General features: G+C 32.2%; 1 protein-coding gene and 1 pseudogene across 1 annotated transcript in view; both read right to left on the bottom strand.

The window, feature by feature from the left end:
- Positions 1–1944, bottom strand: part of Slco1a2 (solute carrier organic anion transporter family member 1A2) — a 65908-nt gene extending 63964 nt beyond the window's left edge. Inside the window, exons 1-2 of the mRNA XM_027934244.2 lie at positions 1856–1944; positions 1414–1532 (exon numbers count right to left, since the gene is read on the bottom strand). Of these exons, the coding sequence (XP_027790045.2) occupies positions 1414–1473 (60 nt within the window). The 5' untranslated portion in view covers positions 1474–1532; positions 1856–1944. The remainder of the gene's footprint in view (positions 1–1413; positions 1533–1855) is intronic.
- An 8478-nt stretch (positions 1945–10422) lies between these two features.
- Positions 10423–11145, bottom strand: LOC114091623 (carboxypeptidase M-like; annotated as a pseudogene).
- Positions 11146–13266: the final 2121 nt, after the last annotated feature.

Genomic DNA, 13266 nt, shown 5'->3' with positions numbered 1-13266 from the left:
GCAAATTTGTTAAAGACAGTCCTCTGATGCTTCCTAAAGAATTTTGCTTAATGAGAATATTTCAAAATTCAAAAAAGTAGAGAAGTCCAATGGATTATTAAGAAGTTGCCTCTCATTTTTACTTGCTAAACTTGTGGTTGCAATATCTTGCCATAACATTCACATCAGTATATAATCTTGCTAAACTCCAAAGTAATAAAAAATAAAATTTAAGACCTATTGTTTATAAATATGCCTGACAACTTTTCTGCACAAATTCTAGTAATAATAAATATTTGAAATATTCATAATTTTTCCTAGCATCTAAAAAAACTCCTACAAAATAGGATGATTGTTATTATACTTTTCAGATGTGAAAAATTAAGCACAAAGAGGTTAAATAAGTCACACAATGTTATTCAGAAAATAGTATCTGGACACAGATAGGAACCTAGAGAATTCAGACTTAGATTCTTATTTTTAACTAGGCAATTACAGAAGATCATGAGAATTGAAGAATACTTTAAGAGGATTTTTTATAGTTAACATGGCATTTCAGGCAAAAGTAGTTTTCTAGATCTATATTATAACTTTCCACTGTTGTGTACATACACAGATTTGACCCACACATGTGTAATGGGAAAATGAGCTTTTGATAGGAAAATGAGTGCCAGTTTCTTAGGAAACCACTCTCAACAGGCACTAGCTGTGGAATTAAGACAAATGCTCAAATCCCCAGGTTGAAAATAAATATAATGAATATAAGACACTTTTGGAGCTTAAAAGAAAGAATTTGCTCTAAAATAGTCAAAACCATCAGAACAACTAACAAAACCAGTATTTTTCTTGTAGACAATGATTGTTATAATGCCAAAGCTTGAAGAAAACATTTGTTTTACTGGGTCATTGTGAAGTAATCTTAGCATACTAACAAAGCATTTCTGTCCAATGAACTATTTTCTAATACTAACCCCACATACTTCTCTGGGAGAGAAACCCCTGAAAGGTGAGCATTATATTAGTATTCGTGTCTTATTCCAGAGAATAATTCCTGGAAAAATATAATGTGTGCCTCAAAGTTTTTAAAATCCTGTCCTTATTTATTAAAGTCCCTCAAAATCATTCCTGATTAAATTGCCAATATCAGTAATTTTATTTAGACATACTCTTGGTTACAAAACCAACTTCTTTAAAGCAAGAAATTATCAATAGATAACGCAATATGACATTAATGTTAGATCATCTCATGTAGATATAAGCAGTTTTACAAGGACTAAGTTTAAGAAAAACACTTTACATATATATATGTATGTATGTATGTATATATATATATACACACACATATATATACATATATGTATGTATATATATACACACATATATACATATATGTATATGTATATATACATATATATATGCCAAAAAAATCCATACCTTCACTTTGGAAAGACATTTTATTCTGTGGGTTTCAATCCTTTTCTCAGTTTCTCCCATGTTGCTCTTCTGATTATTCCAAGATATTTATGTTTTATCTTGATATGTCTCAGTTCTATCTTTATAAGAAAACAGAAACCTATTAAATTACTGACAAAATCATATCATCATTCTTTTGAAAAAGCATTGAATTTGAACAACATATATGGAATCTACTGTATTAAACAAATATCTAGGAAGTTTTTGATTCAGATCTAGTAAATAATGGGATTAGAGAAGAGACAGTTTTAAATTTCTATTGAAAAAATTACTTTAACCATAATCACTATTTATTTGCATAATTCATTATCATCCCCTTGCAAATAATGACTATGTGGTTAAATTATAGCTTTTCTCTTCTTTAGCCAAAACAAATGGACCAAAGTGATCTCCCTGGACTCACTTGAAAAGTGCTGCTTTTAATAATACAAACACTTTGGTTTGTTTAGTGCCAAAAATCTGCTTCAGCAAGCACACAAAGGCTCACAAATCTTTACTTGGCCAGGCTTCCTCCTCAAGTTCTTTGCATTTCAAGACCTCCCTGGTGTCTCAGGAAGAGAAATGCTTTTTGGGGCACTGTTGATTCACAGAAACCTGGGGAGACAAGGAATTTTAATCATAGAAATAGCCTCAGCAAAAATAACAAATAATTCTACAATCTGAGAAAGAAACCTACAATTCCAATTGAAGATGTAAAGTATAATAGAGATGAAAAATAAATGGAAGGGTGTGTGTGTGAGAGATATACATATGAATAACATTATACATATGATATATATGTAATAGATATCTACATGTATACATAATATATAGGCACAGATTGTTTTTCAGGACTAGGGATTGAATCCAGGGGTACTCTACCACATAGCTACATCCTCAGCCCTTTTTATTTCTTATTTTGAGACAAGATCTCCCTAACCTGCCTTTATGATTTTGCTGCCTGAGCCTGCAGAGTAGCTGGGTTTACAGGCATGCACCATCACCACCAGCTAGGCATATATTTTTATATGTAATAAAGGAAGAGGACTTAAATTCTATTAGTTTGTAATAACTTCTTCTCAAAGATTTTATTTATTTGGTGTCTAGAAAGAAGGACAATATTTTGCACCAAAAGGAAAATATTTTACTTTGATAATATTTATTCTAGCAATTGTTTTCAAGATACAAGTACAATATCTTAACAGTATCCCCAGCATTAATATATTAAATATCCTTTAAATGATATTCATCTAATCAGTGATTCTGAATGGTACTAACTTTAACAAGTGCTGTCCCTCTCTAAATTTGCTGAATCCCAAATATACACATTAAAACAATCACCACTAAGCAATTATGTACAAGCTTAGCTCTCTCTTCTCATACCCTCCAGATTAAAGCACTGGAATTTAGCAGTGAACAAGACAGGAAAGATGTCCTATGGAGAACATAAACTAGTTGGAGAAGTCTAAGTCTTTGGGGAAGGCACTTGGACCCAGATCCCTAGGAACTTATACTTTTATTAGGAAAATAAAATTTAAATAAAATCAGTGTATGATGTATTACAGCTTGTTTGGTTTGGAAATGGTAAAATAAAACAAACATAGGTTATAGATGAAAATTATAGAAATTCTCTAGGTCATAAAAATGAAACCATGCTGAAATTTCAAAAATCACAAAAAAACTTCAAATTTTGCATTACCTTAATGTAATGCAACACTGGTATTGAAAAAAACTGATAGAAAGGGATAATTTTCATCAGAGTAGAAACTGATGTGATTTAATCATATACCAAAAATGGTTTAATCAGAAGCCTGTCAACTTTCCCCATCTCTTCTTGTGCATTTAGAATCTAATCTCTCTTCCCTGATTTTTTGCCTTCTATCCCTTCTTGACAATATTTGAACCCAATTTAGTCACTCTATCAAACAATGAGAGAATTTATTCCTTTTCCATGTCAAAGTTGTCTTCTCTTTTTTAAATGGCTAAAGCCATGACTATTCTAAATATCTATTTTTCATATTGTAGCTAGGGGGCACAGAAGCTGGATTTGGTGCCCAGAAAATCCTCACATAGGGAATTTTGTAATTCCTTTCATAAATTATGTTACTACCTTACCATCTAGAACAGGTTTTGTCACCATACCTTGAAGACTTGTTTTAAAATGCTTTTATGGTATTGAGAAAAGTTTTGTGAATAATTGGACTGGTATAAGAGGTAATAAGGTTAAACACATGGAAATAATTCAATGTAAATAAATTAACCCTAAACTTTCTCTAATTTTCCAGCTTGTATCATGAAAACATTTCATCCTTTCAAATACATTTTAAATGTTTTCCTGGAGGAAAATAAATGAACAAAATCTATTTCATTTATTCAACCCAGAATTCATGAAATCCAATACTTAATGTCACAGGCACCGTTGAGCACTTTGACCCTAAATCAGGAAGGCATGTAGAGCAAGATCCAGCCATGTGAATAGGCCCCTTTTGTTAGCACAGTGTTGTTTACATGGTGACTCCTGCTCCCAAGATCACAGAGTATCACTGACAAATCCTCATCAATCATCACTGTTAACAAAAACAACTTGCTGAAGTTTAATTAAGTGGATAATCATTTTATTTCTCTAACTCTTCAGCATACAAATGGAAACAAGTAATAGAACCAAGTAATGGAACAGGTAATACCCCCTCAAGCAAATGTGCTTGAATTTCTTCTGGTAGCCAGTTACAACTTTAAGTTGTTTTGTTTTGTTTGTTGTATTGTAGTTACACAAACATACATGCACACATACACAGACACACACAAAACAGAAAATGTGCTCTCTTACAAAATTTTAAAGACACAGTACAGAATTGTTGACTATGTGTATATGAATTGTTAAACAGCCACTCTCTGGAACTTTTTCTATCTTGTATGACTGACTCTAATCCCAATGAACAGCAACACTCTGGGATTTTTGACACCCTTTGATTGCCAACCCCTAATGAAATTTCTCAATAATAAGAGAATACATTTTTTAAAAATGAATACAGCTCATTTATGCTCTATATTGACATAGTTTATAATATTAGAAACCAGCTGGGGAAATACATGCATTTAATTTCATCTTATTCTTTACTACTGAATTAAAGAAATAAAGACTTTATCATGGCAAAGTACATACATGAAGAAGGCTTAGGAGATGATCCTTTCTCTGGGAAAAAAAAGATAATCACACCAGCAAAAACCTTATGAAAAGCTCATATTTCCAGGATCTTCAAATAGCTTCTAGCTCTCTGAGAACAGCCTCTTGGGTGGTATCCAGTTGAAACAATTTCAACCAATACCAAACCAAGCAAGCGCATGCCAAGGAAGTACGTGTAGAATCAACAATGACTTTTTGTATGAGGCCTAGCAAATTATTTTACTTCTATTTGTTCATTTTCATCAGAAATTAAAGACGAAAATGACGGCTTCTGCCTATCAGCCTCAGAAATGTAGGTAATATTTTATTTTCTATATTCAGAGGAGGAACCAATAATGCACAGCTCTAGGAAAAACTAAGTAAGAAACTGAACTTAGCATTAGAATATTATCCATACAGATGATCTCACCATGCAAAACAAAGTCTGGAACACAAGCAGAATTCTTCATCAGCAATCAATTAAGCAGTAAAAACACCTATTCATAGAACATGAAACAGAGAAATCAAGCTAAAACCCAAATTCTGTCTGTAACAGAAATGGTTGTGAATAACATTAATGTCATATCCCATACCTAGCAATTCTAGAGAATGATTAGATAATTATGGAAATAACCAGTTTCCCACCCTGTGATAACAAAACACCCTCTTCCGCCTAAGTGTACTCAGACTCCTTTAAATCCTCTACATGCTGTTCAACCTTGCGTTTTCTAGTTAGAGCAAGAATCTTAAAGCCAGTTTAGAGAATCCCTCACACTTGATACCTGATTATCTGAAAATCTGATCAAATTCTTCATCCCAGGTGACATCTGATCACTCTGACCTTACTTCAGCAAGAATTCTGTGGTTTGATTTAACCAGAATCTGCACCCCCCATACCTTTATGTTTCCTTTTTGTAATTTTCCATCCACTGACCCTCACTCTTCTCCTTGCCTATAAAGTCTCACTGCTCTGTGCTGTATTCGGAATTGGAACAAGTTCTATATGAAAGTTGCTCTTCTGTTATTACAATAGTTCCCAAACAAAATCTGTCTTTACCATTTTAACTATTGTCATCTCTGGTTTTTCTCTGAAAGAGATAGGAACTGTTTAATTTCTTCAGATTATGATATCAAATCTTCTCTTCTTGTTATCTGCACAAAATTTTAGATACAAAAATATTTCCATTTAATTTTCTGCAAGTAAATACTGCACTTTTTCTTATAAAGATTTCAATGTTTCTAAAGATCCAAAAATAAATAAAATGCTTAGACTTTTTCCTAATCCATTTATTTATGTATTTTTTTCATTAACATTAGTGAATATAATGAGGTAGCTAGCTAGAGTCGGAATGTCAGACATTGGAATTTTGTTGACCTGAGTTTAATCCCTGATTAGCAGTGAGTTGTTTATAAACTCCTTCAGCCTATTTCTTTTATTTGTGATTTTAGAATGTTTATGTCTACCTTACAATAGTGTCATGAAGATCGAGTTATAAAATTCACATCAGCTCCCTACTGTGGTGCTAAAATAAAACAGTCACTCCATCAATGATAGTGATTATTATTCATTCACTCCACAAATATTTATTAAGCCCTACTACATTCCAAACACAGCAGTAGGCGCTAGGGATACAAAGATGAATTCCATGTGCTTGCTCCTAAGAATTCTCATAAGCTATTGGGAGAGATAATTAAATGATGATAATAGCTAGTTACTGCCATAATACAGACAATTTGAGCTAAGTAGTAGAAAGAGGAGACTAATGAAAACGATTCATTTGGGCTGTCATTTGTAGGCAGCAGAATCATTTAAAAATGGGCTTTGAAATTAGGCATAAGTGTGAAAGCCTCTTTTAAAATTAGTTTTTAATTTTGTACAAGTAACTTAAACCTATAAAAATGAAGAGAGCATCTTTCTTTTCAATGTCCAGACAGGAATATAGAGCTCACAATGGGTAATAAAGGAATTTAATGTCAGAAACTAGTTACAAAGGTGTCAAAATTATCAAAAAGCCAAACTGGGAATAGTAGACAACTCAGAGATTTATAACACTGGAAAGTCACTCCTCACCCAAAGGTTGTATCAGAAAAAGAAAGGGCTCAGCTACAGAAACTTGAGTCCTTGAGAACTCAAGACTATCACAGGCCACAAGTGCCTTTCTCTTGTCTACAATCCCAATGTCACACAAACGTTTCCCAATAACACAACCTAACAGGAAGTCAGATGTCAAGGGAGCCTGGGAAACTTAGTTTTTAGAAGTCAGTCTCTTGGGATACAGAGAAGACCAGAAAATGGGGAAGAATACATGTGAGACCAGAATAATAATTACCAACACAACCTTAATCCTTGCAGTAGAATTCAATAAGGTATATTAAATGTATAATATAAAATTAGCACACAATCAGCATTCAATAAACAGTAGCTATTCATATCATTAGATAATATAAGTTAAGTTGTCAATACTCTTTTTATTCTCAGTAATAAAATATTCAGAAAACTTAACTATTATTTATTTGGCTAGCTTGCCACTTCACAAGTGATCTCTGTGTAATACCAAATAAAATGAAATTTTTGTCATCAAATCAACTGATTTTCAGCTGACCTGAAAAGATGAACTAATCACTTTTGCATCATATAAACACAGCCATAGTCACCAAATCTTTATCCAGCAAGGTATTTATGGTTTTATTATTTAAGTTACGTATGTAAGGAAAGTGTTCAAAGAAAACCAAGTTGATGTTACATACATGTTCTTGGTTACCTCTAAGTGCTTTATAGGAATGTTTTAACAGACTTAAAAATGGTACATAAAAATACCATAAAAATGTTTTATGGTACATAAAAAATGGTACAAAAAAGTTACATAAAAATGTTTCTATGGTGGAAGGAGAAAAAGAGTAAAGTATAATGATCATATTATTATTGTTGTTGTTGTTATTATTTATTCCTAATCTCCTCTCTACAGGTATGTGTGTGTATTGAGGACCTAAGCCAAACACAGGAGTACCAGATCCAGAATCTTAAAAATGTTTCTCTCTGAATGGGATTATGATTGATCTTGTTTTGTTTTTCCTTTAATAATTCCTGTGTTGTTTTCTATAAGGATCATTTCTTCCAGTTAAAAAATACAAAGGGAAAAAGAATTAGCATCATTTGAACTGAATCCTTAAACATATAACAACAATACAGCACACTTCTGATCTATGCTAATGCTATTCTTAACTACTTTTGAGGGTTTTTTTTTTCATGTTTCTCTAATTATTTCACTTTCACGAGGAACTTGTCAGTTCTCCTCTTCCTTCTCTAATGACTTAATTCAGTAAATCCCTTGCTTAAGGCAGCTGTAACCTTCCTGATGGAAGCCACTGGATGTTAAGAGCTAGGAGGCACCTACTATTTGGATCTTCCCAACTGGCTGCATATGTTTAAATGTCAGAATAATATCAATTCAGATTTCTACTTTGGGACTGGTAAATAAGTTAATTGTTTAAGTTTTTCAAAGGGAATCATTTGGAGTTATAAATAAATATCAAGTGAGATGTTCAGGGACTAGATTTAATCAGAGTGTATGTATAACTCACCTCTCTGTCTACCACTCAGCTGAATACCATTTGTCAGCATAGTGGTTTGGGTCATTAGACAACTATAAATTTTTATTTGTGGTCATATGCTGTTTTATTTTTACTTCTAGTGGATCATTAGGTAAAGACAGGAAGCATAGAGAACACCAATGTTAAAGTATAACCTAATGAGGAGAATAGGAATCATAGTGTTATGAGCTTCCTTTGAGATTACTTTTATGTGATCAGTAATTTCATACTTTTATTTGTAATTTCTATCTAGTACCTCATTTTATGGTTCCAAAAACAACTTTTGAAAATAAATAATAGCTGGAAGATTTTCCCAAATGGACTTTTTTATATTCAAAGAAATGTCTACAAATAATGATATAAAACCAATTTCTTATTTTCTCAATTTTAAAGAAAACTTAAATATTACAAAAGTTTATTTTTAAAATTATAAAAGGGGCTGGGATTGTGGCTCAGCTGTAGAGCACTCGTACTCGGGACCTAGCATGGGCGGGACCCAGGTTCGATTCTCAACACCACATAAAAATAAAGACATTGTGTTGTGTCCACCTACAAAAAAAAAAAAAAAAAGATTCTCTTTCTCTCTCTCTCTCTCTCTCTTTCTCTCAAAAAATAAAAATAAAATAAAATTATAAAAGTATTTAAGTGTAAAAATTCCAAAATCATCAAATCAGTTTTCTTAGATTTTAACAATTTAACATAATAAACTCTAATCTACACTTTAATATATGACTTTCCAAGGTCTAATTCAACATAAAGTCATTTTTTAATTTATTTCCTCTCAGGTCATACTTTTTCTCATAACATTAATTTAAAATGAGTGTATAGCACATATTAAATAATATGACACAAAAAACAAAAAAGTCTTCATAATACCTAATATCATACTAAAATAAACTTCATAATTTCTTACATATTGATCTAAAATAAAACATTTTAGTTAGAATATCTATTTTTAAACAAACTTTAAAATTTTATCAATATTTATAATTAACAACAATCTTTGGAAACAGTAATATACAGAATGAAGAAGAAAAAGGAAATAATAATGATTCCTAGGTTTCTATCTTGTTGGTAAAAGTAATTGAGATAGAGAATACAGAAGGAAGAATAGCACTATGGGAAAAAAAGCAAATTCAATCTCTGAGGTGATGAGTGTGAAGTACCTATAGGTCACATTCAGGTAGATGTGTTCAGTGGGCAGAGATTAGAGTAATGCATTTGTAGGTCATCAGCATGACAAAGGACTCTGGCATCCAGTTGCAGAAACATAGAGACACTGAATCTGGATGGGAAGAGACTTCATTGACCTTTCTTTTCAGGGATTTATATTTTTTTATTTTTTTTTAATTTTTGATATCTTTTATTTACATTATTATTTGGTTCATGATATTTCCTCTATTACTTTGTGATTTTTTTTGGTTGTTCAAAACATTACAAAGCTCTTGACATATCATATTTCATACATTTGATTCAAGTGGGTTATGAACTCCCATTTTTACCCCGTTTACAGATTGCAGACTCACATCGGTTACACATCCACGTTTTTACATATTGCCATTCTAGTGACTGTTGTATTCTGCTACCTTTCCTATCCTCTACTATCCCCCCTCCCCTCCCCTCCCATCTTCTCTCTCTACCCCATCTACTGTAATTCATTTTCAGGGCTTTATAGACATAAACTTTTCATCCCATCAAGCCCCTATTTTCTTGGGCTACTGAGATATTTCTTTCAGAGCACCTTAGAACATTTGCAAAACTAAATAATCCCAGTTTATGGTTATTTCTTCTTGCACTGAGAACTGATTATATATGGCACTTACTATCTCTTCACATAATAGCAGACAAGGCAAGAACATGTACATAGCAGGTGATTTATAAATGTGCACCTCTATTACTTAAAGTCATCTAAATCTCTGTAAAAAAAATTAACTTATGCTTCTTGCAAGAATTTCTGGTTTTGCTTTTCAAGTTTAACTTTTAAAAAAATTTCAAAGACTGATTTTAAAATATAAGTCAGCAGTACTTAATAAGTAGGTATTCATTCATCATCAAGACTGAATTATTTCTTTCATTATCACTACATTTTAGTTACTGAAGGATTTGAAAACATCCATTTCTCATCTTAAATCATAGAGTTTATCCAGCTGAGGTTTCAGATAGGGTTAGGATTATAGTATCTGACGTGACTAATCCCTGATTCCAGTTAGTGATGGAGATTGAATTTCACATTTTGCTTATTTGAAAAATATGTGCAAAAAGAGTCACTAAAAATGAGAACAAACTAGGCTTTGTTCCTGTTGAACGGTTTAGATTTTTTTTTTTTTGGGGGGGGGTATAGAAGAATCATCAAACATGAAGAATTTGATACTGGAATAAAATCCAATTGTTCTTGGAATGGAAGTAGAATATCATTTTTAAGATCATGGAAGTTCTAGAACTTCTCTGGAATAGTCACCTTTGTAAAGCATGGATTATAACATGAGATTGTAACAATTATTATATAGGACCCAGGAAAGAAAAGGAGAGATACTATTCTCTGAATTTGTTGATATAATCAACAAATATAGAATAATGGTAAATGTGCTTTCTGTCTTAGGTTTCCACAATTAGATTAGTAAGGTAATGGATTGCCATTGTGATAAAAACTTGAACCTTCACACTTAGCACACCTTCTGCATATATTCAATTAATGAATCTCTGTTATTATTCCAGAAGAATAGATACCTATCCTCTTGAGGATATTTATACAGTGAGCACTCCAGTGTAATTTTGAAACAAACACTGGGCTCAAATATAATTGCCATGTTACATTCTACTTTGAAATAAGATACCCAGAGTATATATCTATAACTCTATTAGGAAAATTCATTTTGCTTTTCATACTGCTGTCCTTTCTTCATGTTGGGGTTTCTTGACACATAGGTAGGTGTATATGCAACATTGAAAAACACTATCATCATGGGTTAAACTCCAGGACAGTAATGTCTCAATTGATAAAGCACCATTATCAAATAGAAAGGGCTACCAGGGCACCACTGTGGTTTACAAAGAGGATAAATGTTTCAATGTTCAGCTATTTCATGACTGCCACAGTTTGGGGATGTTTTGATACATTATTAAACTCAAAAGCATCAGGAAAATTTCCATTCAGGTCATACTTGTTATTATTTCCCTTTCTGTTAGTATACAAACATTTTTTTTTGTTTTTGTTTTTGTTTTTGTTGTTTGTTTAAGAACTTTGAATAAACTGGGTTTACTGAAGAAGACATGATGGATATGCAGGTACTATTGATTATATTGTGATTCCAGGATCTTTTCCATCACTGATTATAAAATATTCAAGAAGACTTAGCAACGATATTATCTCATATTTTTCATTTGGACTCTGGGAACTCAATTCTGTGTTCCTTTGGAAATTACTCCAAAACATGAACTCACAGTTTTCTACCTTGAATGACCTCAATGGCACAAAGTTCATGGGTAAAAAATCAATCAATTTGGTGAATATATCCAATCCTTTTGGGTTGACAAGTCATTGAAGAGTTCATAGGTCTAAAGGGTTTGCTAAATATTGACTTGGTAATGTTCTCATTTAGCAAATAGGAAAACATCCATTTTGTAGTACACATGCATGAAGAATATTTAGTAAAACAATTACATGCACACAAAGTTTTGACTAGAAACCAAAATTACTGAATCTCATGATTTTTACTGAAGTTCATGATTTTTAGCCAGACTATATCTTCATTTTCTGCCTACTTGCTTATCTGTCTTTAGGCCTTTTCATATTATATAACACTCCTATCCAGAAATGAACTTTGTTAAAATAAGAGCTTTTAGAAAGAGTTCTATTTATTTGATCTGCTTCTTTAGACACATATTATTTTGGTAACTTTTATTTTGATTGAGCTTTAAAATACTTATACATTTATTTCAGTATGGATTCATGGGTTTTTTTTTTTTTTATTCAATGGGATATAAACTGCTGGGAGCCACAGCTGACTTGGAATGGCCCCTGGCATTTTGCCAATAGTACTGGTTGACAGGCGAGGCATTGCCTTGGGATTTGACCATGTGTATCTGTTCTGAGCACTCTGTCCTCTGGCCAGTTCCTGTGTTCTCTAAACTATAGCAATGAAAACTCCTTTTGTACTTTTTTGTTGCTACTGTTTTGTTTCTTTGCTTTGGGTTTCTTTGTTTTGTTTTATTGCAGTAGGTTAGCTAACAGACTTAATTAGAATGAAAAAATTTAAAATAGTCATCATGAAGATTAAAATAAGAAGTTGAATGGAAGAGAGTAAAGGAACTGGTGAATAGCATTGACTGCTAGACTGGACAAGATTGGAGAACATAAATTTATAAAGACGTTTATCAATATCATTATGTAATTTATGATAGAAATAATCAATAGACAGTAAAAAAGAAGGAAATAAGTAGATTTTTGTGTTTACATAGAATTTGGGGTTAGCTATATATATTCAGCAATGGGGTAATGAAGTAAAGGTACCTATATATGAGGCCAGTAGGTATAAAACTGAAATTATGGACTATGAAGTCAAGTTTGAATACAGAAAAGAAGGAAGAATTAAGGAAGTGATATTAAAATCACAGGGAGGGTAAAGTGATGAGTAATATAATACAGGTGAAAAGTTGGTTCATTAAAAAGATTAAAGAATTAGATAATTATATCAGTACTGTCAAAGAGAAAATACTCAACGGTTTCCTGTTGGAAGATACCAGATGGGAAATAGCTTCTTGAGGTTCCAAGGCCACTGAACAGCCACATTTACAGTCTATTTATTTAGAGTGCCAGTGAAAGTCAATGAAATACAAGAGCGCAAGAGTGCTCAGAAAGGCAATACCAGGGTTTGAATAATTAACCCATAAGGGTGTGAAACTTATTCAGACTAAGCAAATAGTTCTTCTAGTGCATCATTCCTAAAAATTTCTAACACATCATATAATTAGACAAGACTGTGGAATCTTCTGTCATTAAAAAGAAATTCCCCCGACCAATACTGTAAAAATATTTATATATGTTTCCCTGATATATTACATAAGCCAGAACCCCACCATCT

Source organism: Marmota flaviventris, chromosome 3, assembly GCF_047511675.1.
Source record: "Marmota flaviventris isolate mMarFla1 chromosome 3, mMarFla1.hap1, whole genome shotgun sequence".
Classification (NCBI taxonomy): Eukaryota; Metazoa; Chordata; class Mammalia; order Rodentia; family Sciuridae; genus Marmota; species Marmota flaviventris.
The sequence above is the reverse complement of the archived record's forward strand: the minus strand, read 5'-3'. Positions and strand labels throughout refer to the sequence as shown.